General features: G+C 55.1%; 2 protein-coding genes across 23 annotated transcripts in view; one reads left to right on the top strand and one right to left on the bottom strand.

Moving 5' to 3' along the window:
* MACF1 (microtubule actin crosslinking factor 1) overlaps positions 1–23543 on the bottom strand; it is a 155071-nt gene that overhangs the window by 103970 nt on the left and 27558 nt on the right. For 8 of the 22 annotated variants that reach the window (XM_074555821.1, XM_074555831.1, XM_074555830.1 and 5 more), the window contains 4 exons: positions 13194–13255; positions 11489–11578; positions 7829–7906; positions 6429–6521 (listed from right to left, as the gene is read on the bottom strand). In XM_074555821.1, coding sequence (XP_074411922.1) covers positions 6429–6521; positions 7829–7906; positions 11489–11578; positions 13194–13255 — 323 coding nt within the window. Of the gene's footprint in view, positions 1–2655; positions 4074–6428; positions 6522–7828; positions 7907–9889; positions 9989–11488; positions 11579–13193; positions 13256–15556; positions 15645–19767; positions 20093–23543 lie in introns of those variants that run through there. The other 14 variants (XM_074555810.1, XM_074555814.1, XM_074555811.1 and 11 more) reach the window with 7 other exon arrangements.
* Positions 15629–18470, top strand: LOC141731323 (uncharacterized). Its single transcript, XM_074555834.1, has 2 exons — positions 15629–17628; positions 18229–18470. Exon 1 carries the CDS (start codon positions 15644–15646, stop codon positions 16622–16624), a length of 981 nt encoding a protein of 326 aa, XP_074411935.1. The 5' UTR covers positions 15629–15643; the 3' UTR covers positions 16625–17628; positions 18229–18470.

Raw genomic sequence — 23543 nt, 5'->3', positions numbered from 1 at the left:
GGAAAACACTTGGACAGGACACAGGTTTCTCCCTGACTCCCAGCCATGGAGCAGCTCCATGTTGGAGCAGCACCCAGGGTGGGCAATGAGAAGGGACCACCACCAATATCTCTTGTTGGGGCTGCAGGTGTGGCAGGAGAGCTCCACCTGGAGCACCCTGATATAAAAAAAAAAACAACTTAAGAAGTGGGAAAACATTTAGAGAGGACGACTCTGACCTCCAGCCATTGAGCAGCTCCACAGTGGGGGAAAAGGGAGGGATGGGGAGAAGGATGTGACATCCCCTCTCTGCCTGGTTGGTGCCAGGGGGTGCTGGTGCCAGGGGGTGCTGTGACCCAGTTCCCAACCAAAGGCAGCGCCAGTCACGGACCCCTCAGACAGGGCTGGCTGCGAGTCCCAGACTGGCACGTGACGCCACGCACGTGTCCCCGCATGCCAGCAAATTCCTGACTGGCACGGCTTCCTCCTCACCCTCCCCTCCCCAGCTCCCCACTCGGTACAATTACCTCCCCTTAATTAAGGGCAGGACAAAGGGGAGGGTGGGAGCCACTCGGATTTTCCAGGGCGCTCACAGAAAATCAACGCATGCTGTTTGCTCCCCAAATTCCTCCTCCCAGCACTGCAGGGAGCAGGTGTGCCAGCACCCAGCCCTGAAAACACCCAAATCCCTCCCCAAAACACGCTCCAGCTGGGTGCTGGCAGCGCTCAGGGCTGTCAGACATCCCTGAGCAGGCAGCAGACAGGGACCTGCGGGATTAGCAGCGTCTGTCCCGCCCCGCCGGTGTCATTGGTATGCTGCAGCTCACCTCCCTCTCCAGCCTGACACGCTCATCACACATAGAACTGCTCTTTGTCAGCTGCTGCCACGCTGCCGGAGCTGCCTTTAACTCCTCCAGCCCCGGGGCTGCCTTTCCCCCTTTCCCCCGGGATGTCAGGAGCAGGCACCTGCTGGCAGAGCTGGGATGGATGGGATGATGTGCTGGGTGAGCAGCAGGATGGGACCCTCCACACCTTCAGGGAGGACCCACAAAGCTCCCTCTGCTCAGCACCTCTTTATTAATTACCTGATGGCTCTTAATTAAGAGCAGAATTAACCCTGCTGTGAACCCACCCACCAGCTGTGCCCCACCTGGGCTCTGAAGCAGTGCTGCCCATCCAGGAGCACTCACAGCACCCAGATCTGAGAAATCCTTTATTTTTAATCGCTGTCACAGCACTGGGGGTCTCCAAGCACTGGGCCTGCTCCCTGAGAGCATCCTTGGTGGAAACTCTCCCAGAGATGTGCTTATGGAGGTGCAGGGTGCGGCACCAGCTCCACCCTCCTTTCTTCACATGTCTGTGACAGGACAAAGATTTAGGGAGGCACCAGCAAGAAAAGAGACTGGAAACTCACAGGAATTGGGGCCAAACCCTTCCAGCATCAGCTTTGTTCATCAAGCAACTGGTGGCAGGATGCTGAGGGCCACATGGTGGCTGTGACAGCGGCCCCAACCTGGCAAAGGCATCAGGGCCACAGCCCCTTGAACCACACACTTGTCCTGGGGCATTCACAGCTTGGCCAGACCCAAGGACACCTTCGCCCACGCTGTCACCCCCAAAACAGCGACCAGCAAGCAGCAACGGGCTCTGAAACACAGCACCATCCCCTCCTGCTCCTCCTGGAGACCCCTCAGAGCAGGCAGAGCCCCCAGGTCTCCATGTTCATCCTGCTGCCATCCATCCTGCACGGGCAGCACGAATGAGACACCCCAAATTCACACCCTGAGGGCACGAGTGGCAGTGGTGACAGCAGCCACCAGCCGCACCCTCTGCATCCAGGAGCTGTCACTGCCAGCCTGCTGTGCCAGGAGCAGGGACAGGACAGCTCAGTCCCCAAGGGTTGCTTTCCCAGAGGAAAGGGAAAATCCTCAAGGAGCTTTCTTCCCCAGCATCCTGCCACCCTGCCAGGACAGCTCACTCCCCAAGGGATACTTTCATAGTGAAGGGGAAAATCCTCAGGAGCTTTCTGCCCCAGCATCCTGACACAGCACGAGATTGCCCCATGGCTGAAACGACCATGCCCAGGAGCCACCAAGATTTGGAGTCCACTGAGCCAAAATCACCATACCCAGGAGCCACCAAGATTTGGGGTCCCTGAGCGAAAATGACCATGCCCAGGAGCCACCAAGATTTGGGGTGCCCTGAGCCAAAATGACCATGCCCAGGAGCCAGCAGGATTTGGAGTCCACTGAGCCAAAATCACCATGCCCAGGAGCCACCAAGATTTGGGGTCCCTGAGCCGAAATGACCATGCCCAGGAGCCAGCAGGATTTGGGGATCCTTGAGCTGAAATGACCATGCCCAGGAGCCAGCAGGACTTGGGGTCCCCTGAGCCAAAATCACCATGCCCAGGAGCCACCAAGATTTGGAGTCCACTGAGCCGAAATGACCATGCCCAGGAGCCAGCAGGATTTGGGGTCCCCTGAGCTGAAATGACCATGCCCAGGAGCCAGCAGGATTTGGGGATCCTTGAGCTGAAATGACCATGCCCAGGAGCCAGCAGGATTTGGGTTCCCTGAGCTGAAATGACCGTGCCCAGGAGCCAGCAGGATTTGGGGACCCCTGAGCCAGATCCTCCCACCCCACTCCGGAAAGGGGGCACACTCACACACTGACCATTGCTCCGGCTGTCCCCGAGCTCCCCCTGCAAGCCCGGCCCTCCGGAGCGAGCCTGAGGCCACCATCAGCGGGTGCCACCGTGCTCCCAGCAGCTGCGGTGCCCTTGGCCGGCCGCTCGCTGCCGTACCCCGAGGAGCTGCGCGCCGCGCTGCCGCTCAGGGACGAGGCGCTGCGGGACGCCGCCGGCCCGGCCCCATCTCCCTCCGACGGCAGCCCCGAGCCTCTCCCCACGCTGGGGTTCTCCAGCTGATCCACCATGGGGGACGGCGTGGACAGCTCGGACACAGTGCCCGGCTCTGCTGCGGAGGAGGAGGAGCAGGTCCAGGCGGTGCTGGAGGTGCGATCATCGCTGCCTCCTTTCCCCCAAGCATCCCTGGGTGCTGGTTCCGGGCCGGGCACGGGTTCATCACTGCCTCCTTTCCAAGCATCCCTGGGTGCTGGTTCCCGGCCGGGCACGGTGCTGGCCGGGGACAGCAGTGTCCCAGCACGGCCATCGGTCCCTGCACGCAGCGGCAGCAGCACAGCCCGGCAGCTGCCGCTCCTCTGCAGCTCGACCAGGCGGCTCACTGCCTTCTCGCAGTCCTTGTCGGCCGGGTTGTCCAGCAGGCGGGCGATGACGGTGGTGCCTTCCTCCCGGGCAGCTCCCGCCACACCCGGCCGCTGCGGCTCCAGCACCAGGCGCGCTTTCTGCAGCTCGCCCTGGAAGCGCTCCTTCACCTGCACGATGACGCCGGGATGCAGCGCACCCAAATCGGCGTCCCGGCTGCCGGAGGGCTCCTCCTCTCCTCCCTCCTGCCTTGGGGATGCCTTCGCTTTGAGCGCCTCATCCTCATCCTCGGCCACCTCCAGCGGCGGCGGCTCCTCCTGCGGGGCCGCCTCGGGCATCGCTCTGCTCTTCCCTCTCCGCCTCCGCTTGAAGCGCACCCTTTTTTTGGGAGACAGCGGTGCCTTCCTCCCCGCAGCTTTTTCCTTCTGCTCTTTAACGCAGCCCAGCGAATTCCCCATCTCCCGCTGCTCGGCAGGAAGGCAGCTGAGCGAGTCGCCGGCTCCCGAATAAATCCCAAGCGGGGCTTCATCGGATCCGACACCGCGTTCCACCGAGCGCCCCTTGTCGCCGTCCCCTCCCGCCAGCCCTGCCGCCACCGCCGCCGCTCCAGACAGCCATCTTACAGCCTGGGCGCTGCGAGAAGACAAATTCAAAGCATCTCACTGCAGTTCAGAAATCACTTGACCTAAAAGCAGAGGGAGCGGGGATTGGCTGCGGCGTCCTTCTCTCCAAATATGAGGTAATTGGAGCACGGCCCTTGCCAACACAAACAGGGGGGAGCAGGAATCGAGGAGGGGAGTGGGAGAGGCTGGGGAAGACGGGGATAAAACACAAAACCTAAAGGAAGGTTGGCCAAGGTAGAATAAAGGAAGGGGTGGGAAAGAAATGGGAAGGGAAAAAAAAAAAAGAAAAAAAAGCAGGGAGGAGTCAGAGTGACTCTGCATGCTCCGCAGGGCTGCTTCTCTCCAGTTCACAAGGTTTGCTCCTTAATTCTTAATTCTTCATTCTTCATTCCGGGAGCCCCAAAAGCCCAACTGATGTGCTGCCAGGCTCACCCAGTTTGGGGCACAGAGGTGCCCTGGGGACCCAGCATCGCTCCAGGGAGCTGCAGCCAGAGGGTCCCAGCAGGAACGGGAGGATGATGATGCTGCCCAGCCCAGTTCTGCCTCTCCCCTGTGGTTCCTGCCCCAAACGCCTCCCAGGGCAGGGGTTTGAGGGGTATGAGCACCCCAACTCTGCCTGCCAGCTCAGAGGGACCAGGGCAGGGTAACACGCACCAAAAGCGGGGGTGAGGAAAAAACTGGGGACATAAAGATGGGGGGACTGAGCTGAGCCCCAGGAAGCAGGGAAACATTCAGTGAGGAAATGCTCAACGAGGGAACGCTCAACAGGGAGCGCAATCCAGAAGATGACTAAGGGAAAACAGTGACCACAAGAGCTCTCAGAACATGAGGAAAAGCCCCCAGGGCACTGGGGCACCCTCCTCATCTTCACCACGACAGAGCTGGCAGAGCCTGAGCTCCACAGCAGCACCATCCCATCCCCAAGCCCTCTGGGGCTCTCCCAGCCGCCTGCCCCCAGGCAGCAGCACTGGGACACTAAGGGAGATTAAGAGGTTCACAATGGAGCTACAACCCCAGAAAAAATCCCGTTAGTGCAGCAGTGGGAGCAGGATGCACAGGCTCACCAGCACCAGCCCTGCTCCTATGTCACCCACACCAGGGTGGCAGTGTCCCCTCCCAGCCATGGAGGGCACCCAGGACCTCCTGATGTCCCTCTCCTGCAACAGGATGAGGCACCAGGATGACCACAAGGACAGCAAGGACGAGATGCCACAGCCAGGGCCCCACAGAATGACAGTGACTCATCAGCATGCAGAGCCTGACCCCGGCTGCTCCCAGGGCCAAAGCCTGGGAAGAGCCCTGTCAGCAGCCTCAAACCCAGCTCAGGCCATGCTGACCCCAAAAGCCTCTCCCTGAGGCACTGCCCAGCCTCCAAAAAATACAATTTTCCAGTGGAATCTTCCTTAAGAGCCTCACAGCCACACTAGTCCTGCCTGGAAGAGCCCAGCAGGGATAAGGCAAGGAGCTGGGATGCAGAAAATCCCACAGAGCTGATGCCACATGGCCAACGAGCTGCTGGCAGCACCAAACCCCGAATGCCAACTCACTGATGGGCACACATCACCCACCTGAGGCCACCAAACCCCAAATGCCAACTCACTGATGGGCACACATCACCCACCTGAGGCCACCAAACCCCAAATGCCAACTCACTGATGGCCACACATCACCCACCTGAGGCCACCAAACCCCAAATGCCAACTCACTGATGGCCACACATCACCCCTAAGGCCACCAAACCCCAAATGCCAACTCACTGATGGGCACACATCACCCACCTGAGGCCACCAAACCCCAAATGCCAACTCACTGATGGGCACACATCACCCCCTGAGGCCACCAAACCCCAAATGCCAACTCACTGATGGGCACACATCACCCCCTGAGGCCACCAAACCTCAAATGCCAACTCACTGATGGCCACAGGTCACCCCCTTGAAGCCATCAAACTCCAAATGCCAACTCACTGATGGCCACAGGTCACCCCCTTGAAGCCATCAAACTCCAAATGCCAACTCACTGATGGGCACAGGTCATCCCCTGAGGCCACCAAACCCCAAATGCCAACTCACTGATGGCCACAGGTCACCCCCTGAAGCCACCAAACCACAAATGCCAACTCACTGATGGCCATACATCACCCTCTGAAGCCACCAGAGCTACAATTGGATCATTTGAAGCCATAAAAGACCCAAAATTTGCTTTTCCAACAGCATCTCTAGCACACAGAGGCAGACCCAGATCAGGGCATTTCTGCCATGCCTGTGCTGTCACCCAGCTGACACATTCCATGTCAGTGAAAAGTTCTTCACCCCAAGGGTCAGCAGTGCCTTGGGATAAAACCCCTGGCCCCTTCCAAATTTACTCTTCTCCTCCAGACACTCCAGCTGAGCAAACAGGCACGGCCAACAAACCACACAACCCATCATTAACGATTTCATTATGCAAATGACGAGGGGAAGCTGCTGCTGCTCTCCCAGCGTGGTCTCCATGACACTGCCATGAACCTCCAGGCCCATCCATGCTCTGACATCTCCATGGAAAACACAGAAAAACAAGGATTCCACAGCTCCTGACGGCAAGAAAATCCCGTGTCCTACCTGGAAGTGGAGGATGATGGTCCAGATGAGCCCCAGGGTGAGCTTGGGGTTGCCATCTGTGATGTCATCATTGCGGATATTCACCAGTTTCACCTGGAAAAAAAAGGCAAACGGGGTTAAAGCTTCCCGTCAGCCTCACATGGAGAGCACAAGGACACATCCCCACCACGCCGTCCCCACGGCCACCCCAGTGAGGAGCAGGCACACAGGAAGATCCCAGGGCTTCCCAAAGAGGCAGAGATGGATTTTTCCATGTTTCCAGCACTCTCCATCCTGAAGTGCTTTCCCAGCACTTAATGGCTTTAGTTCAGCTCACAGAGCAGCGTCCCCAAAGCCCTGAGCACTGGTGCATAATTGAACAGCTACAGAGCACAGAGAGGGGGCAAAAAGGGGATGGCCAAGCTGTAACTCCAGCTTTAACTGAAAACCCAGCTCTAATAAAGGCAGGAACACCCTCACTCCTCCCAGGGGGAGTCCTCTCTCCCCAGCACCCCATGGATCATTCTGGGGGAAGATCTCAGCAAGGCCACCACACTTCAAAGGAAAAAGCTGTTTCATCCAAGTGGAGAAACAAGTTCCCCAGAGCCCCTGGCAAAATGTCTCTATCAAGGAGCTGAGGAGGAGGAGGAGGAGGAGGGGGGCTGGAGGCAGCTCGCCCTCCCTGGAGTAGGGAATGTGCTCAAATTTATTCCATGCCCTCGGGCCAGCAGCGAGGGAGAGGAGTCTCTGCTCCAGCATGAACTGGTACCATTTATCATCATCATCATCATCATCATCATCACCTTGGCATATCTGGAAGCATCACGGTGAGGAGGACCTGACCTAACAGGCAGAACGGGACACCCAGCCCCTGGGGCTGTGGAGGCAACAAGTCTCGGGATGCATCCCCCTGCTCCAGGCAGGATCTGCCCAGGGCTGTGCAGCTCCCAAAAGCCCTGCTGGAGAGAGCCTGCCCTCCAAAAACTGGGGGATAATAAGTCCATGAGCCCCGAGGTCAAGGCTGTGTGGGCTGGGCAGAGCCAGCTGCCACATGTCCCCAAAAATTGGTGGGAAGGCACAGACGTGCCACAGCCACCCATGCCCACAGCAGGGATCTGCCAGGGAGCCCCAGGGGAGCCTTTTTGGGGTGCAGAAATGACATTTGCCAACCCCTTGTCAGAGCTGGGCTCAGGTCCCTTTCTCACAGTGGTTTTTGTGTGCAGGGCTGGTTTCCAGAGGCACAACACCCACAGGGGAAAATCCACAGAGTAAAATCCCCCTGCAACCCATCCTCCATCAGCGCCACAGAGACGGGCACACCCCAGCACAGGCTGCTCCTGCACTCCTCCCAAAGCCTCAGACAAGACAAAGAACACACAAAACCACCCAGCTCTGCTGGATGAGCTTTTATCAGCCCTCACCTGTCGCTGCTTCAGGAAATCCAGGGCAATCTGCACGTTCTGCAGGCGGTGGAAGCGCATCCGCCCCTTCTCACGCGGCTGCAAAGACACCAGGCAGCACTTTTAGGTCAGGCTGCTGCTGGGGCTGGGCTGGCAGCACCCCACATGCACAGTGATCCCCCCTGGGAGCTGTCAGCGTGCTGCTGTGACCCCCCCTGTGCCCCCCACACATCCTGCTCTGCCTTGCTCTGGAGTGAATAAAGTCATTGCTATGAATAAAGTCATTCTTCCAGTCCTGCTGGAAGAAGGTTAAAATGGCCTGGTGGGAGATGGAGGTGGGAAGAAGCTGAGATCCAGATCTCTGCTGAGGTCCTGAGGATGTGTCCAGGCCTGGTTCAACCTCTGAGATCCCAGGGCAGGATTTTGCCCAGCTCATGGACAGCCTGACAAGCTGGGAAGAGGATTCAGCAAAGAGGTGGATTCAAACAGGTACAGAGTCCAGTTTGTCCAGTGGAAGCAGAGGCAGGACAGAGGGACTCAGGACAGGGGGAGTCAGATCAGGGGGCCTCAGGACAGGGGGACTCAGGACTGCAGGTCCCCATGATGGCAGAGGAACCCTGAGCTCAGCACCAGCCCCTCAGCTCTCCCCACACAAGGCAGGGGCTGCAGCTCCAGTTCCTCTGAACCCCTTGGGAAGGGGCTCCTGCTCCAGGTACCTCTGAAACCCTTGGGAAAGGGCACAAGAGACACCCTGGGCCTTGCCCATCTCTGCTGAAGCTGAGGGACTTCCAGAGGTTTCCATCAGCTGAGCCACAGGCAAGGAAAGGGGATGGGAGGCTTTGAATCAGCGGGAGCGGGAGGAGCAGCAACCAAAAGCAAATCCCAGCCTCAAGATGAGGAATTTTCATGGAATCACAGGAGGTTTGGGTTGGAAAGGACCTTAAAGACCATCTGGTTCCAGCCATGGTGGGGGGACACAGCCCACTGCCATGTTCTGAACTGCTGGGACACCTCAAATGCTCCGAGTCACCTTCCTGCTCCAGCCTAAAGGGAAGAGCTGTCCCAGCAAGGAAAAGTTGGATTTGCAAGGGGAAAATCTGCCCCTGGAAAGGGAAAAGCTGTCCCTGCAAGGAGAAAATCTGCCCCTGCAAGGGGAAAATCTGTCCTTGCAAGAGGTAAAGCTGCCACTGCAAGGGAAAGAGCTGTCCCAGCAAGGAAAAGCTGGATTTGCAAGGGGAAAAGGTATCCCTGAAAATGGAAAATCTGCCCCTGCAAGGGGAAAATCTGTCCTTGCAAGGGGTAAAGCTGTCCCTGCCAAGGAGAAAATTGTCCTTGCAAGGGGAAAACCATCCTTGCAAGGGGAAAATCTGCCCCTTTGAGGGGAAAATCTGTCCCTGCACGGGGAAAGAGCTGTCCCTGCAAGGGGAAAACTGTCTTTGCAAAGGGAAAACTGTCCTTGCAAAGGGAAAACTGTCCTTGCAAGGGGAAATTTTGTCCCTGCAGGGGCAAAATCTGTCCCTGCAAGGGGAAATTTGTCTTTGCATGGGGAAAAGCTGTCCTTGCATGGGGTAAAGCCGTCCCTGCAAGGGGAAAATCTGTCTCTGCCAAAGGAAAGAGCTGTCCCTGCCCAGGGAACACCTCCAGGGCTGCAGGGGACATCAGGAAGGTGCTCCAGGGAGGTGACACTGCACAAGGGCATTGCCACCCCGAGCACAAGGGCCGACAAACCCATCTGGGCACATCCAGTCCCTCAGCTGGGGCCGTGCTGTGCTCGCTCCCGCCCCGGTCCCATGCAGGATGCCAGCAGGTGCCCGTGGTGCCCTGTCCATGCAGTGCCAGCAGCGTGCAGGAGCTGTCCCTGTGCCCGCCCTGCCCCGTGGAGGGGACACACGTGCTGTCACAGCAGGTGGGTGGCGTGTCCTTGCCTGGCCCCGCAGTGCACACACAGACAATCCAGCCCAGGAGCACATCCCTGCTCCAGCAGAGCACCCAGGGCTGGGTTTTACCCCAAACCCCGCGCTGGGGTGGCACTGGATGATCTGGGTGGCACTGCTGCTGTGGCCAGGGGCAGGCTCCACCTACTTCTTCATCATCATCATCTTCCTCCTCCTCGCTGCTCGCACGGCACCAGGCTGGTGCTGCCACCAGGCGAAGGCTCCACTGAGCTGCTGGCTCTACGGGCTAAGGAGGGCGGGGAGGGCGGCACACAGGGCAGGGACACAGAATGGAAACCAGAATGTGACACCCAGGCACGAGGAGAAACCAAAAAAAAATTATAAAATAAAAGACAGCAACAGGAGAAACACCCAGAAATAAAAAATAAAACACAGCAGTAGCACGAGGTGAAGGTGGCTCGGTCTCCAACAGGAGAAACACCCAGAAATAAAAAATAAAAAAACAACAGCAGCATGGGGTGAAGGTGGCTCAGTCTCCAACAGGAGAAACACCCAGAAATAAAAAATAAAACACAGCAGCAGCATGGGGTGAAGGTGGCTCAGTCTCCAACAGGAGAAACACCCAGAAATAAAAAATAAAATACAGCAGCAGCAGCACGGGGTGAAAGTGGCTCAGTCTCCAACAGGAGAAACACCCAGAAATAAAAAATAAAAAACAACAGCAGCACGGGGTGAAGGTGGCTCAGTCTCCAACAGGAGAAACACCCAGAAATAAAAAATAAAACACAGCAGCTGCACGGGGTGAAGGTGGCTCAGTCTCCAACAGGAGAAACACCCAGAAATAAAAAATAAAACACAGCAGCAGCACGGGGTGAAGGTGGCTCAGTCTCCAGCACGCCCTGGGCTCCAAGAGTGGAATTTCCTCCTGGGTTTTTGGAAAGCTGTCTGGATCACAAGTGGAGCGATCCAAGTTTGCAGCCCCCGCAAAAGCGGATTCAGCGTCTCCGGAGGGATGTGGGAGATCTTTGCCCAGATCCTATTTTTGGGGGAAACTAAAATAATTCCTGCTGTGCTACGGCAATGGGGATCTTCCCAGAGCTGAGGGAGTGTGTCAGTCACAGAGGGAAGAGGAGGAGGAGGAGGAGGAAGGAGGGGGAATCCACGATGCTCCAGGCACCAGTGATGCTACAAACCCAGGAGCTGAGCACGAGTGCCACATCTGAGATAAACTGCTGGCCACGCTGCCACAGAAGCAGTTTTTGGTCAAATTCTGCTGTTTTTCCATGATTTTAAATATGGAGCCACATCTGGAAGGGGAAGGTGTGTAAAACTTGGTAGGAAGAGGGCTTTGCCCAAGGCACCATGATCAGGTGAGAGACCAGCCTGGGGAACAGGGGTTTGAGTAGAAATAAATAAAATAAAGTAGAATAAAATAAAATAAAATAAAATAAAATAAAATAAAATAAAATAAAATAAAATAAAATAAAATAAAATAAAATAAAAATAATATAAAATATAAAATATAAAATAAAATAAAATAAAATAAAAAATATAATATATAAAATATAAAATATAACATATAATTTAAAAAAATAATACCGTGTTGAATACGGTATTTATTATCATAAATAATAATATTCATGATAATTTAAAAAAAAACAATGACAGACATTTGAAATGAAACCATGGGGTGAGAAAAGACAGCTGATGGCTGAAGGGGAGCAGGGAGAGGATGGAGAGGGGTTTAGGGGCATTCCAGAATCCCTGCCCGGCCCTGGGGACTCACCAGCTTCACTCCTGACAGCACTTCCAGGAGGGAGATGAGGTTGTGACCATCCCTCAGGTCTTCATAGAGGTCATTGATGTGCTTGCGCACCTGGGGAGGGGAAAAACCATCAGTGATGCCAAAATCACCAGCAGGGAAAGCAAAATCATCAGCAAGGAAAGCAAAATTATGACCAGAGAAAGCAGAATTATGACCAGGAAAAGCAAAATCATCAGCAGGGAAAGGAAAATCATCAGCAGGGAAAGGAAAACCACCAGCAGGGAAAGCAAAATCATCAGCAGGAAAAACAAAATTATGACCATGGAAAGCAAAATCATCAGCAGGGAGAGGAAAATTAGGACCATGGAAAGCAAAATCATCAGCAGGAAAAGCAAAATCATCAGCAAAGAAAGCAAAATTATCAGCAGGGAAAGGAAAACTATGACCAGGAAAAGCAAAATCATCACCAGGGAAAGCAAAATCATCACCAGAGAGAGTAAAATCATCACCAGGGAAAGCAAAATCATGACCAGGAAAAGAAAAATCACGACAAGGAAAAGCAAAATCCTCAGCAGGGAAAGCAAAATTATGACCAGGGAAAGCAAAATCATCACCAGAGAGAGTAAAATCATCACCACGGAAAGGAAAATCATCAGCAGGGAAAGGAAAATCATGGCCAGGAAAAGTAAAATTATCACCAGGAAAGAAAAATCATGACCAGGAAAAGAAAAATCACAACCAGAAAAAGCAAAATCACAACCAGGAAAAGCAATATTATGACCAGAAAAAGCAAAATCATGACCAGGAAAAGCAAAATTATGACCAGAGAAAGCAATATTATGACCAGGAAAAGCAGCCTCCCCCTTCCCAAAGGGCCTGGCAGAAGCTGCTGCCAATTCCACACACAAAACCCAACTGTGGCACCATCTGCACCCCAGGTAACCCCATGATTTTAACTCCTGAATTTAACTTTTCCTCACATTCCTCCCCAAAGCCAGCTCCCATGGGCACCACGTGCAGCCTCTCTTCCCCCAACACCCAGAGCCTGTCCTGGGGTTTCACCCGCTTGGGAATCCCTGGATATTTCCCCCAAGCAGCCTCAAGATTTTTCTCTGTTTTCCCATTTTTCTCTGTTTTCCCCTCCTCTGCAAGGTTTAGGAAGCAGCCCAAAGCTTGGCACAGAGCTTTGCAAAGCTGGCAGGAAAACACAGCTGGGACACTTAGTGCTCAAACCATATTTTTTTCTTCCTTTTTTCTTTTTTTTTTTTTTTTTTTTGGTAAATGGAGAATTAATTAAAACCCACCCAGCATTAACTAAGAAGGCAGGAAGCACCTTGTGGTGCCACGTTAATTCTGCTTAACAAACTCTGGACCTGGAGCATCCTTCAAAAGGCAAAAAATGACCATTTTTCCTGGCTAGGGGATGAAAGGGGGATTCAGGATCCCATCCTTTCCCCCAGGATGCACAAATCTCATGCTAATCAAGGATCAGGTGCCCAGGCAATAAAAGGATCTGTGGTGATGCTACAGTGCCCTCCAAAGGCTCCAGCACATTTCCAGCACATCCTGCTCTGCTCTGACTCACATGAACACTCAAAACAAACAGCGCTGGCATTAAAAAAAAACTTAAAAACCCTTAAAAAGTCATTTATCTGCCAGTCCTGAGCTGCAGCAGGCAGAGGGATGGTCATTTCAGTGACTTTACAACAAAATCCGCGACTCTTACCTTCATCAAGTGTTTATTGACCCATTTAGTGAAGGTTTTCTTTTGGACTCTGTCCCGTTCATCTGTCAAAAGGAGACAAAGGCAGCTCTTGGTCAGTGGTTCTCATGCAGAAACTCAAACGGTTTTGAAATGAGGGGAAGAGACAGAGGCATCGCCGGCGGTGCCAGCGCAGGGCACGGGGAACAGAGGCAGCTTATTCAGGGCATGCTGCGGGATGGGGCCGTTCAGGAGGCTCCAGAACGCCCCCAGGGCAGGGAAATGACAGCCAGAACCAAAATACACCTTTTATTTTTCTCTGCTGAGAATGAGGATGCTCAAGGAAAGCAGCGTGGATGGGTACAACCAGAATTCACCCTCTCTGTGACTCCTCATCTCCTCCAGAGGCAGCACAGGGGGGTTTGCCCGATTTTAGGAAGGTGTCCCCCCCTTCCCCTGCCCACTCTGGGAAGGTTTTAGGGTGTTACATAAACCCCCAGATGTCCCATCACAGGTCCTGGCCCGGCGTGCAATTAGCAGCTTATTCTGCCCCTGTATTTTTGGTTCATTGGATTGCCAGGATTTAATGTTTATTTCTGTCCCACAGCTCAGCCCTGGCCGGGCACTGGGAGCTCTGAGTGCTGCCAGGACAGGGTGACAATGTGGGTGCCACCCCCAGGGGTGCCAGGGGGACAGAATGGGACATTTGTGGTGATGCCAACAGCGATGGGGGAGCTCTAGAGAGACTTTTTGCTCCATGAAAAAACAATACCAGAGGAAAAACATAGACAAACAGGCTAAATGAGATGGTCCCACAGGGCAGGGGGGTCCCACTCAGCTCCGCAGGCAGTGAGGGGGGCTCAGGGCAGCGCTGGGTCCAGCAGGATTCAACAAAAACCATGGAGCACAATAATCATGGAGCAAAAAGAGATCCCCAGCACCAACCCACAGCACACAACCCTGAGCACTGCATGTCCAGACCAGAAGATCCCATGGATATTTCAGGAAAGGATGAGCCCTGCTCACCCAAAACACATCTCTGGCATCGGGGTCTACCAGGCAGCAGCACCCCTTGCTTTGGTTTTAAGTCAAAAATGGAGAAAAAGGAAAACAAAACCAACGTTTCCCAGGCCAAGCTCCCCAGGACAGCCCCAGAACCCCCTCCTGGGATTGGGGGGGATCACTGGGGGTCCCTGCACAGCCCCAGAAATCCTGGGGAAACCTCCCCACGTCTCCATCCACGCAGACTGCAAAGCACCACCCAACGGTGCTTCCTCTTCCTCTTCCTCACCCACCCCGTGCCTTCCCCCAAACACGTGGCACAGGGTGACACAGGCGTCCCCTCCCTGCGTCCCCCTCCGTCCCCAGGGCACTGCACGGAACCAGGAGCCAAAATCCACCCGTGGGCAGAGCCACATCCACCCTCCCTTCCCATCCCGCCGGGCTCCAGCCTTGGCACGGCTGCAGGAGCATCGGGGCTGCCGGTGCCAGCCTAGGAAGCTGTGTCACTTCCACTTTTGGTTTTAGGGATTTTCCTGCACCAGACCCCTCCAGATCCACAGTATCACATCCCTTCCCCATTCCAGTGCCCACTGGGGATTGATGGAGTGGGCAGGGGAAGCTGTGTCATTTCCACTTTTGGTTTCGGGGATTTTCCTGCACCAGACCCCTCCAAAGCAGCAATATCACATCCCTTCCCAACTCCAGGGAAGCTGTGTCACCCCCACTTTTGTTTTTTAGGGATTTTCCTTCACCAGACCCCTCCAGACCCGCGGTGTCACGTCCCTTCCCAACTCCAGAGAAGTTGTGTCACCCCATTTTTGTTTTTAGGGATTTTCCTTCACCAGACCCCTCCAGATCCGCAGTATCACATCCCTTCCCCATTCCAGTGCCCACTGGGGATTGATGGAGTGGGCAGGGGAAGCTGTGTCACCCCCACTTCTGTTTTTAGGGATTTTCCTGCACCAGACCCCTCCAGATCCGCAGTATCGCATCCCTTCCCCACTCCAGTGCCCACCAGGGATGGATGCAGCCCGTGGGGATGGATGGAGCCCGTGGGGATGGATAAAACCCGTGGGGATGGATAAAACCCGTGGGGATGGATGCAGCCCGTGGGATGGATGGAGCCCGTGGGGATGGATAAAACCCGTGGGGATGGATGGAGCCCGTGGGGACGGATGCAGCCCGTGGGATGGATGCAGCCCGTGGGGATGGATGCAGCCCGTGGGATGGGTGCAGCCCGTGGGGATGGATAAAACCCGTGGGGATGGGTGCAGCCCGTGGGATGGGTGCAGCCCGTGGGGATGGATAAAACCCGTGGGGATGGGTGCAGCCCATGGGGATGGATGCAGCCCGTGTCCCCGGGCACGCAGCGAGGGGGTACTGACCGATGCAGCACATCCGGCACACCAGGCAGGCGCTGAGCCGCCGCTTCTCCCCGGCCAGGAGCCGCCTCTCCATGGTCCCGGCCCGGGATGGCGATTCAAACCGGAGCACCGGGCACGGGTCCTCAGCCGGCACCTCCCGCTGGCCGAGCCCGACCCCGGCGGGTGCGGACGGATGAGTTCAGGGCCACAGCTCCTCCCACCGAGCCACTTCCTACCCCCGGTGCCCCCGGCAGAGCGGGCAGCGCCCGTTCCTCCTCCGCGCCATCGCCGCCGACCGACCTCGCTCCGCTCCCGGCTCCGCAGAACCCTCCCGAACCCCGGCAGGGCAGCTCGGAGCGCTCCGGGCAGCGAAGGGCAGAGCTGCTGCTCTCTCCGGTTCGTGGGGATGAAGCGATGCCGAGCGCGGAGCGGCTCCCGCAGCCGGGACCGGGATGCAGGAGCGGGGAGCGGGATCGGGATGCGGGAGCGGGATACGAGACCGGGATGCGAGACCGGGACGCGGGACGGGAAAACGGGAGCGGGATGCGGGATCGGGATGTGGGAGCGGGATGTGGGAGCGGGATGCGGGATGGGGATGCGGGATGGGGATGCGGGACGGGGATGCGGGAGCGGGCTGGTCCCGCAGAGCCGGGTACTGCCCTGCCTGCTGGCCCCGCTCTTGGCTTATTTTTCCTCCGGTCCCGCTCCTGGCTTGTTTTTCCTCCTCTTGTTTTCCAGCTAATTGCACCAGGGACGGGAGGGACAATGCCCGGCTGTTCTCGTCCGCCAGCCCGAGGCTTGTGCCCAAATCATGTCCCGGTCCCGGAGCTCGGCACGCGGGGAGATAACGGGGGCCGCCTTATCAGCGCCTCTCTTCCTCTTCTTCTAAATATAATCGCCCTGCAGCCCTTCTGCCGGCCTGGAGGGCGAGAGGAGCCGCGCTGCTGCCCCCGAGCATCGCACGGGACAGAGGAGGGATGGATGTCACCGTGGATGTCACCGTGGATGTCACCATGGGTGACACCGGGTCCCACTGTCACTCCAACGCTGCATCCCAGCAGTGCCCACAGCCCAAAGGCGGCTCCATGAAATCCCTGTTCCCATGTCCTGCAGAAACTGGAGGTTTTCCTGGTTTTTTTTTGCCCTGATTCACCTCCTCTGATGGTTCCCGGGCTCTCACCAGATTAAACCTCCCCAGCCCCGGGGCCCGTGCTATCAGCTGAGCTAATAATAATGCTGGTTACTGCTTACTAACAATATTAAGGCATTGCAAGCTTATCTCTGCCCAGCTAATCTTTTCCAGAGTCACCCTGACAAATAACTTGTTGCAATCCCCCACTCCATGCTCGTTCTCTCCCTGGTCTAGCAGAGGTTTGCTGGTCTCAGCCACCAAAAATCCACCCTGTCACCATCCAGGGACATTCAGCAGGCAGGGAGAGCGGGAACAGAGGAAAGATTTTGGGGAAAAGGAAAGGAAAATCTGTCCCACTCCAAAGACAAGGTAGTGGCAGGAGAACGGACTGCAGAGCCTCAGGTCCCTCACCTGAGGGAGCATCAGCAGCAAGCAGAGGCCATGAACAGGGGTCACACGTGGTTTAATTCCCTCCCCACCTCCTCTCCCAACACTGCTCATCAGAGCTCAGCTCCCAGCATCCCCAAAAATGGGGGATCCCAAAGGAACAGGGACACTGAGGCACAAATCCCCCACAGAAGCTCAAGGGGCATTGGTGGCTGCTCAAGGGCCTGGGGAGGTTTTCCTTTCACCAAGTGAAAGGAAACAGGGAAAACCCTCCTGCCCCACAGACAGAAAAACTCCCACTCCCCATCCTGCTGGAGCTCAGCATCCCCAGACACCTTCCATCATCACAGGGATGGCTCCCCTAAGTGCTGGGTGCCAGAGAACCCTCCCAGAACCACCACAAGGCCCTGCACAGACAATTCCCATCAGAACTCAAAAATGGGGATCAAGGCCCTGCACAGACAATTCCCATCCCCAAAAATGGGGATCCCAAAGGAACCCAAAGGAACAGGGACACTGAGGCACAAATCCCCCACAGAGGATTGAGGGGCATTGGTGGCTGCACAAGGGGAAGGTGAGTCCTGGGGGGTTTTCCTCTGCTCTTAAACTCACTTAGTGAAGGGAAATAGGGAAAACCCTCCTGCCCCACAGACAGAAAATCTCCATCTCCCCATCCTGCTGGAGCTCAGCATCCCCAGGCACTTTCCATGGCTCCCACAGGTGCTGGGTGCCAGAGAACCCTCCCAGAACCAGCACAAGGCCCTGCACAGACAATTCCCATCAGAGCTCAGCTCTCTGCATCCCCAAAAATGGGGATCCCAAAGGAACCCAAAGGAACAGGGGCACTGAGGCACAAATTGATATCACAGAGATCTCAAGGATATCTCCAAGCCCACACCCAATGTGAAAGCAGGATTAAATATGAGCCAACCATGGCCTAAAGGAGGGGTTGGTTACCTTAAAAAGCCAACATTTTCCAAATTTTTAAGCATTTAAACCCAGAGCTTCCCCTTCAAAACAAGCAAAGAACGAGAATGTGCAGGGGGCTTTTTGAACCCGGCGCTTCTGAGAGGGGGGGATATGCAAAAAAAAATCTGGCTGGCTGAGGAGCACAAGGTATTTAAAACACGCTGGCTGCCAACTTGAGAGCTGACATAATCCATCATGACAACAGAGCCAACAGGGCAGGATTTACAGAGCCTTCCACCCAGGGAGAGGAAACGGAGCCTGATTCAGCCTGGAAGAATGCACAGGAGATACCTGCGGTGGAAAAGTATCCAACACCCAGATATTTAATGAGGGAGACACCTGAGATGTGGTGATGCAAAGGAGAGCAGGGCAGATGCTCAGCAGAGCGTCACAGAGCAAAAAAACCTGCTGCAAAATTATTCTGGTCTTCCAGGATTGGGCTTTACCTTCACTTTTCTGGGGAAATGTAGTGAAAAAAACCCAAGTTTTGAATATACTTGCTGCTTGCAACACCAACTCCAGGATTTTTTTTAAAAAAGGGTGGATTTGGGGGTGGGGGTCTTCCAGGATTGGGCTTTACCTTCACTTTTCTGGGAAAAGCAGTGAAAAAAAAAAAGTTTTGAATATACTTGCTGCTTGCAACACCAACTCCAAGATTTCTTCAAAAAGGGGTGGATTTGGGGTGGAACATCCCTCCAAGTAGAATGAAGGAGCAGATCATCATGGGGAAGAGATAAACCTCAAAACTCCCCTAAGAGGTCCCCAAAAGCATCCCTGGACAACACTGCCCAGCCATGGAGATAAATTAAGCAGGAGGAATTGCAGCAAGGCTGGGTTTAGTGGGTGACAGGGCGCATTCTGCAGGACATTTGTGCAATCCCCTCTCAGCCTCCCTCTCCCCCAGTGCAGCTCAGAGGGAGGAAGGAAAAGTGGATCCCAAAAAGCAGCATCCAGGGAAAATCCTGCAGGCGCTGCCCGGCTGCTCAGTCCCGCCCCTTTGCATGGAAAAAAAAAAAGGGAAAGAAAAGAGAGAATAAAGAGGGAATCGGTCATGGACGCGGGGAAAGGGCCCCATGCGGAGGCACGGCGAAAACAAGCACGGCCCCGGAGAGAAAGAGCGAGGAATCAAAACAAACAAATCCCAGGGGGAAGAAGAGGTCGGGGACGGAGAGAAGGCGTTACCGAATCCCCGTCTGGGGCCTGGAGCTATCACACACCCCTGAAACGAATCCTTGCCCTCCTTGAGCTGTCATGTGCGGGCCCTATTTTGGGAAACTGAGGCAGGGTCAGCCCCAGCTGCTCGGAGAGGCCGTGCCAGGTCCAGGGAGAAGCTCCCGGGGTTGTTTCTTGCTGGTGCTGGGAACTGACAGAGTCACGGACAGGACAGGGAGCCACCGGGGCACAAGGGAAGGCAGAACCCCAGCCACGTGTGGTGGGATTGTGCCAGACAAAAAGCAGCTTCATCCCCACTCATCCTGGTCACCCCCAGCCCCACACAGGCCCAGAATGGGTGGTGAGGCCAAATTTAGGTTCTAGAATTCTCCCCATTTGGGTTCAGAGCTCCATTTGGGTTCAGAGCCCACTGAGCGCTCCCCATCGCCGTGTCCTCCTCCCTCCTCCCCACAGCCACGCCTGTCCCTGTCGCTGCCACGGCTCCTGGGGAGGGACAACAACCCGTGCCAGGTCATGCCGGCCATTTTAGCACTCCGTGCCCCCCCAAACATCCCCCCTTTCCCTGCCCTACCTTCCCTGCTCCGGCTCCTCCAGTACAGGACGCCGGCGATGCCCAGGACGTGGCTGAGGACAAAGGCAGCGGGTGGCAGATAGGAGCTCTCCGAGAGAGGCATCGCTTCCTATTCCCGGCCCCTTAACCCACTCCTGGCTTCGAGTTTCCTTCTCCTGCTGGAGCCCAGCATCGCCGGGAGGGTGAGGGGATGGATGGATGGGTGGATGGGGGCTGAGCAGAAACTTCCAAAACTTCCTGCGTGCGCCTCTGGCCGTGTCCTGTCCCCGGAGCTTGGCAGGGCTTTGGGACAGCCAGCGCCGCTGGGACTGGGAGATTTGGGAGCTCCAAGAGGGGGCGGGTAAAGGGAGAAAAGCGAGCGTCAGGCCGCCTCAAACATCTTTCCTCGGAGTTCTCGCGGCCAAACTTCGCTGTGGTTCCCCCCCCCTCCTTCCCTTCCCCGCTTGAACGTCATCTCCTCAATATCCATTCCCAGCCCCGCTGCGAGGGAGCCGCGGCCGAGGGGATATCGGCGGCGGCAGCTGCCGGGGAGGCACCGCCACAACGCCCCTGAGTTCACCAAAGGGGGTTTGGGACAGGCACAAATCCTCAGTGACCCCCTCCCGGATGGGTGACAGTCAGCAGCGTCCCCTGCCAGCAGCAGCCGGAGGTGCCCAAGCGCAGCCGGGACATGGAGACAGCAATTCCAGAGGATCCCGGGCTGGATCCAGCCCTGTTTGTCTGCAGGAAACTCAGCCCAGCAACGGTGACAAAATTTGGCTTTCTGGGGGTTGAGGAGCACAAGCACATCCCCATCACCCTCCTTGGATGCTCTGAACAATGTAAGAACATGCCACTATGAGGAAACACCCCAAAAGATGCTCTAAGAGCAAAGGTTTGTGAATTCCCCCACCCTTCCTGTGGCTGGGTGGGGGAGAGACAAAATTTGGCTTTCTGGGGGTTGAGAAGCACAGTCACATCCCCATCACCCTCCCTGGATGCTCTGAATAACGTAAGAACACCCCACTGTGAGGAAACACCCCAAAAGATGCTCTAACACCAAAGGTTTGTGAATTCTCCCACCCTTCCCGTGCTGGGTGCTCTGCCTGCCCTCAGCATGGCACACTGTGCCACCCAGCAACAGGGTGAAAGCAACAGTGACAAAATTTGGCTTTCTGGGGGTTGAGGACCACAAGCACATCCCCATCACCCTCCCTGGATGCTCTGAATAATATCAGAACACCCTACCGTGAGGAAACACCCCAAAACATGCTCTAACACCAAAGGTTTGTGCATTCCCCCACCCTTCCTGTGGCTGGGTTGGAGAGTGACAAAATTTGGTTTTCTGGGGGTTGAGGACCACAAGCACATCCCCATCACCCTCCCTGGATGTTGTGAATAACGTAAGAACACCCCACCATGAGGAAACACCCCAAAAGATGCTCCAACAGCAGAGGTTTGTGCATTCCTCCATCCTTCTTATGGCTGGGTGGGGGAGAGACAAAATTTGGCTTTCTGGGGTTCAGGAGCACAAGCACATCCCCATCACCCTCCCTGGATGTTGTGAATAACCTAAGAACATCCCACCGTGAGGAAACACCCCAAAAGATGCTCTGACAGCAGAGGTTTGTGAATTCCCCCACCCTTCCCGTGCTGGCTGCTCTGCCTGCCCTCAGCACGGCACACTGTGCAGCCCAGCCCCGTTTACTAACGGTTTGCACCGCGGTGTTGGGCGTTACTCGGGGTTTCGGTTCTGTTCGGAAACGCTTCCGCTGCCAGCAGTGCCAGGAACGGCGCGGGGAAACCGAGAGCAGCCGGTGCTGCCCGGCCCCTCCGCCCCTGTAACCACAGGCAAACAAACGGGCTGGGGAGGCTCCCACAAAGGCTGGATTCATCTCACAGCCCCTCACACGCAGCTCCACGGGGAGAAAGTGGCTCTTGGGTGGAGGCTGTGCGGAATTAAAGGCGCGTTTTTCGCTGTTTCTGTCTCCCCAGGGCTCAGACAAGAGGGGGTTGTTGTGAATTCAGGTAAGCGTGGCACAGAGCAGAGCATCAGCTTGGCTCAGGATTTACTGGTGGGAGAGCCAGGAATCCCAGCTCAGGATTTACTGACCAGGAGATGCAGCATCAGATGTCATCCCACAACTCCTGCTCCAGTTTTTCATCCAGGTGCAAACAGAAATTTATACGATATTTACAACCCCGAGTGGTAAATTACAGTTCTCCAAACCCAACAACCACCAGCTAGTCAGGCACACAAAAAAACAATATCAAGCAAAACCTGATAGACCCAAACATCACCTGAAACATTCCAAAACCTGGCACAGCATGTCCAGAGCAGCTGTGGCTGCTCCTGGACCCCTGGAAGTGTTCAAGGCCAGGTTGGACAGGGCTTGGAGCACCCTGGGATGGTGGAAGAGCACCCTGGATGGCAGAGGGGATGGAATGAGATGATCTTTAAGGTCCCTTCCATTCAATCATCTCATAATCCTATAATTGCATCGTTCACTGGGGTTCCTGCAGCCCCCATATTTTTGAGACAACAAAATGGGTGATAAAAAAAAATACAGAATTACCCCGGGGCTCGGCGCTGTTGCAATATATTCTCCAGAGCTCCATCCCTGCCTGGATGAAAAATACCCTGGATGAAAAATATCCTGGCATAGTTTTCCCCCCAAAGAGGTCTGCTTTCTGTTAAAGCTGCAGGAGGAATGACCCACCACGAGGCCACCATAAATGGGCCCCTGGTCCAGCCTGAGAGGGGCAAAGAGCCTCGTGCAAGGCAGATGGGAGCTGGTGACGTGGTGGAGCTGGGATGTGGCACAGGAAAAGGGCGAGGGAAGCTGGAGCTGGTTTCCAACATCCCTCACCCCAGCTGCAACCATGGGGGCTCAGCTGCTCTTGGGCATCCCGGGTGTTTCCTGCACAGAGGGGATGATAAAATGCACTGAGCGCTGCCAGCTGCTGCAGCTGGAGAAGGCTTTGGGTGAAAGGAATTCTTAAAATATATATAATTGTATGTAAATATATGGTTTTTTACTTCTTTTTGTGCATATAAATAGAATTGGATGGAATCGCAGAATGGCCCTGACTTGGAAAAGACCCACAAGGATCACCAAGCTGAATTTTTGAATATATTTATATAAATGTATATTTATATCAATATGCATGATATATACAAATATCAATGTATTGATATTTGTATATATAAATACATGTAAATATATATTACATATATTATATATTTATATGTATAAATATAAATAAAATTATATTATATAATATATAAATATCTATATATATACACAATATATATAAATATATATTTTTATACATTGATATATATATTGATGTTTATATCAATACATCCCTCTGCTGCATCAGGACACCCTGGGGGTTCCTGTGATCCCAAATCCCCCCAGTTTAACCCCATCACCCCAGTTTCCTTCCCCCACTGCAGGAAGCTGACAGGGCAGGAAGGAGGCGCCTGATAGTGCAGGAAGGGGGTGTCAGGAACCAATGCTGAGTTTTGGGATGACTCTGCCAAGCTCTGGGGACCACCCAGCCCCGGATGCAGCCACCAGCTCCCACACCCCCCCCTCCCTGCCATGGAAACCACCGCGAGCACCCAAAACACAAACAGCTCATTTTTAGTTCCTTGCAAGGCGGCTTTGCCCGAAAAGGAAAGAGGTGGGGAGAGGACACATCTCCTGCCCACGCAGGAATTTGGGGAGGGGAGAGGCCCTGCCCTCCCACAGCGGGGTCTGCACCTTGCAGGGCACCCCCTTGTTCCACAG

The sequence above is a fragment of the Zonotrichia albicollis genome, chromosome 20 (assembly GCF_047830755.1).
Source record: "Zonotrichia albicollis isolate bZonAlb1 chromosome 20, bZonAlb1.hap1, whole genome shotgun sequence".
NCBI classification, from domain to species: Eukaryota; Metazoa; Chordata; class Aves; order Passeriformes; family Passerellidae; genus Zonotrichia; species Zonotrichia albicollis.
Note: the sequence above shows the minus strand (reverse complement) of the source record. Positions and strands in the feature narration are given on the sequence as shown.

Bases quoted from the DNA above. Each gene is read 5' to 3' on its own strand.
- LOC141731323 (XM_074555834.1), top strand. From the start codon at position 15,644: ATGGCGATTCAAACCGGAGCACCGGGCACGGGTCCTCAGCCGGCACCT.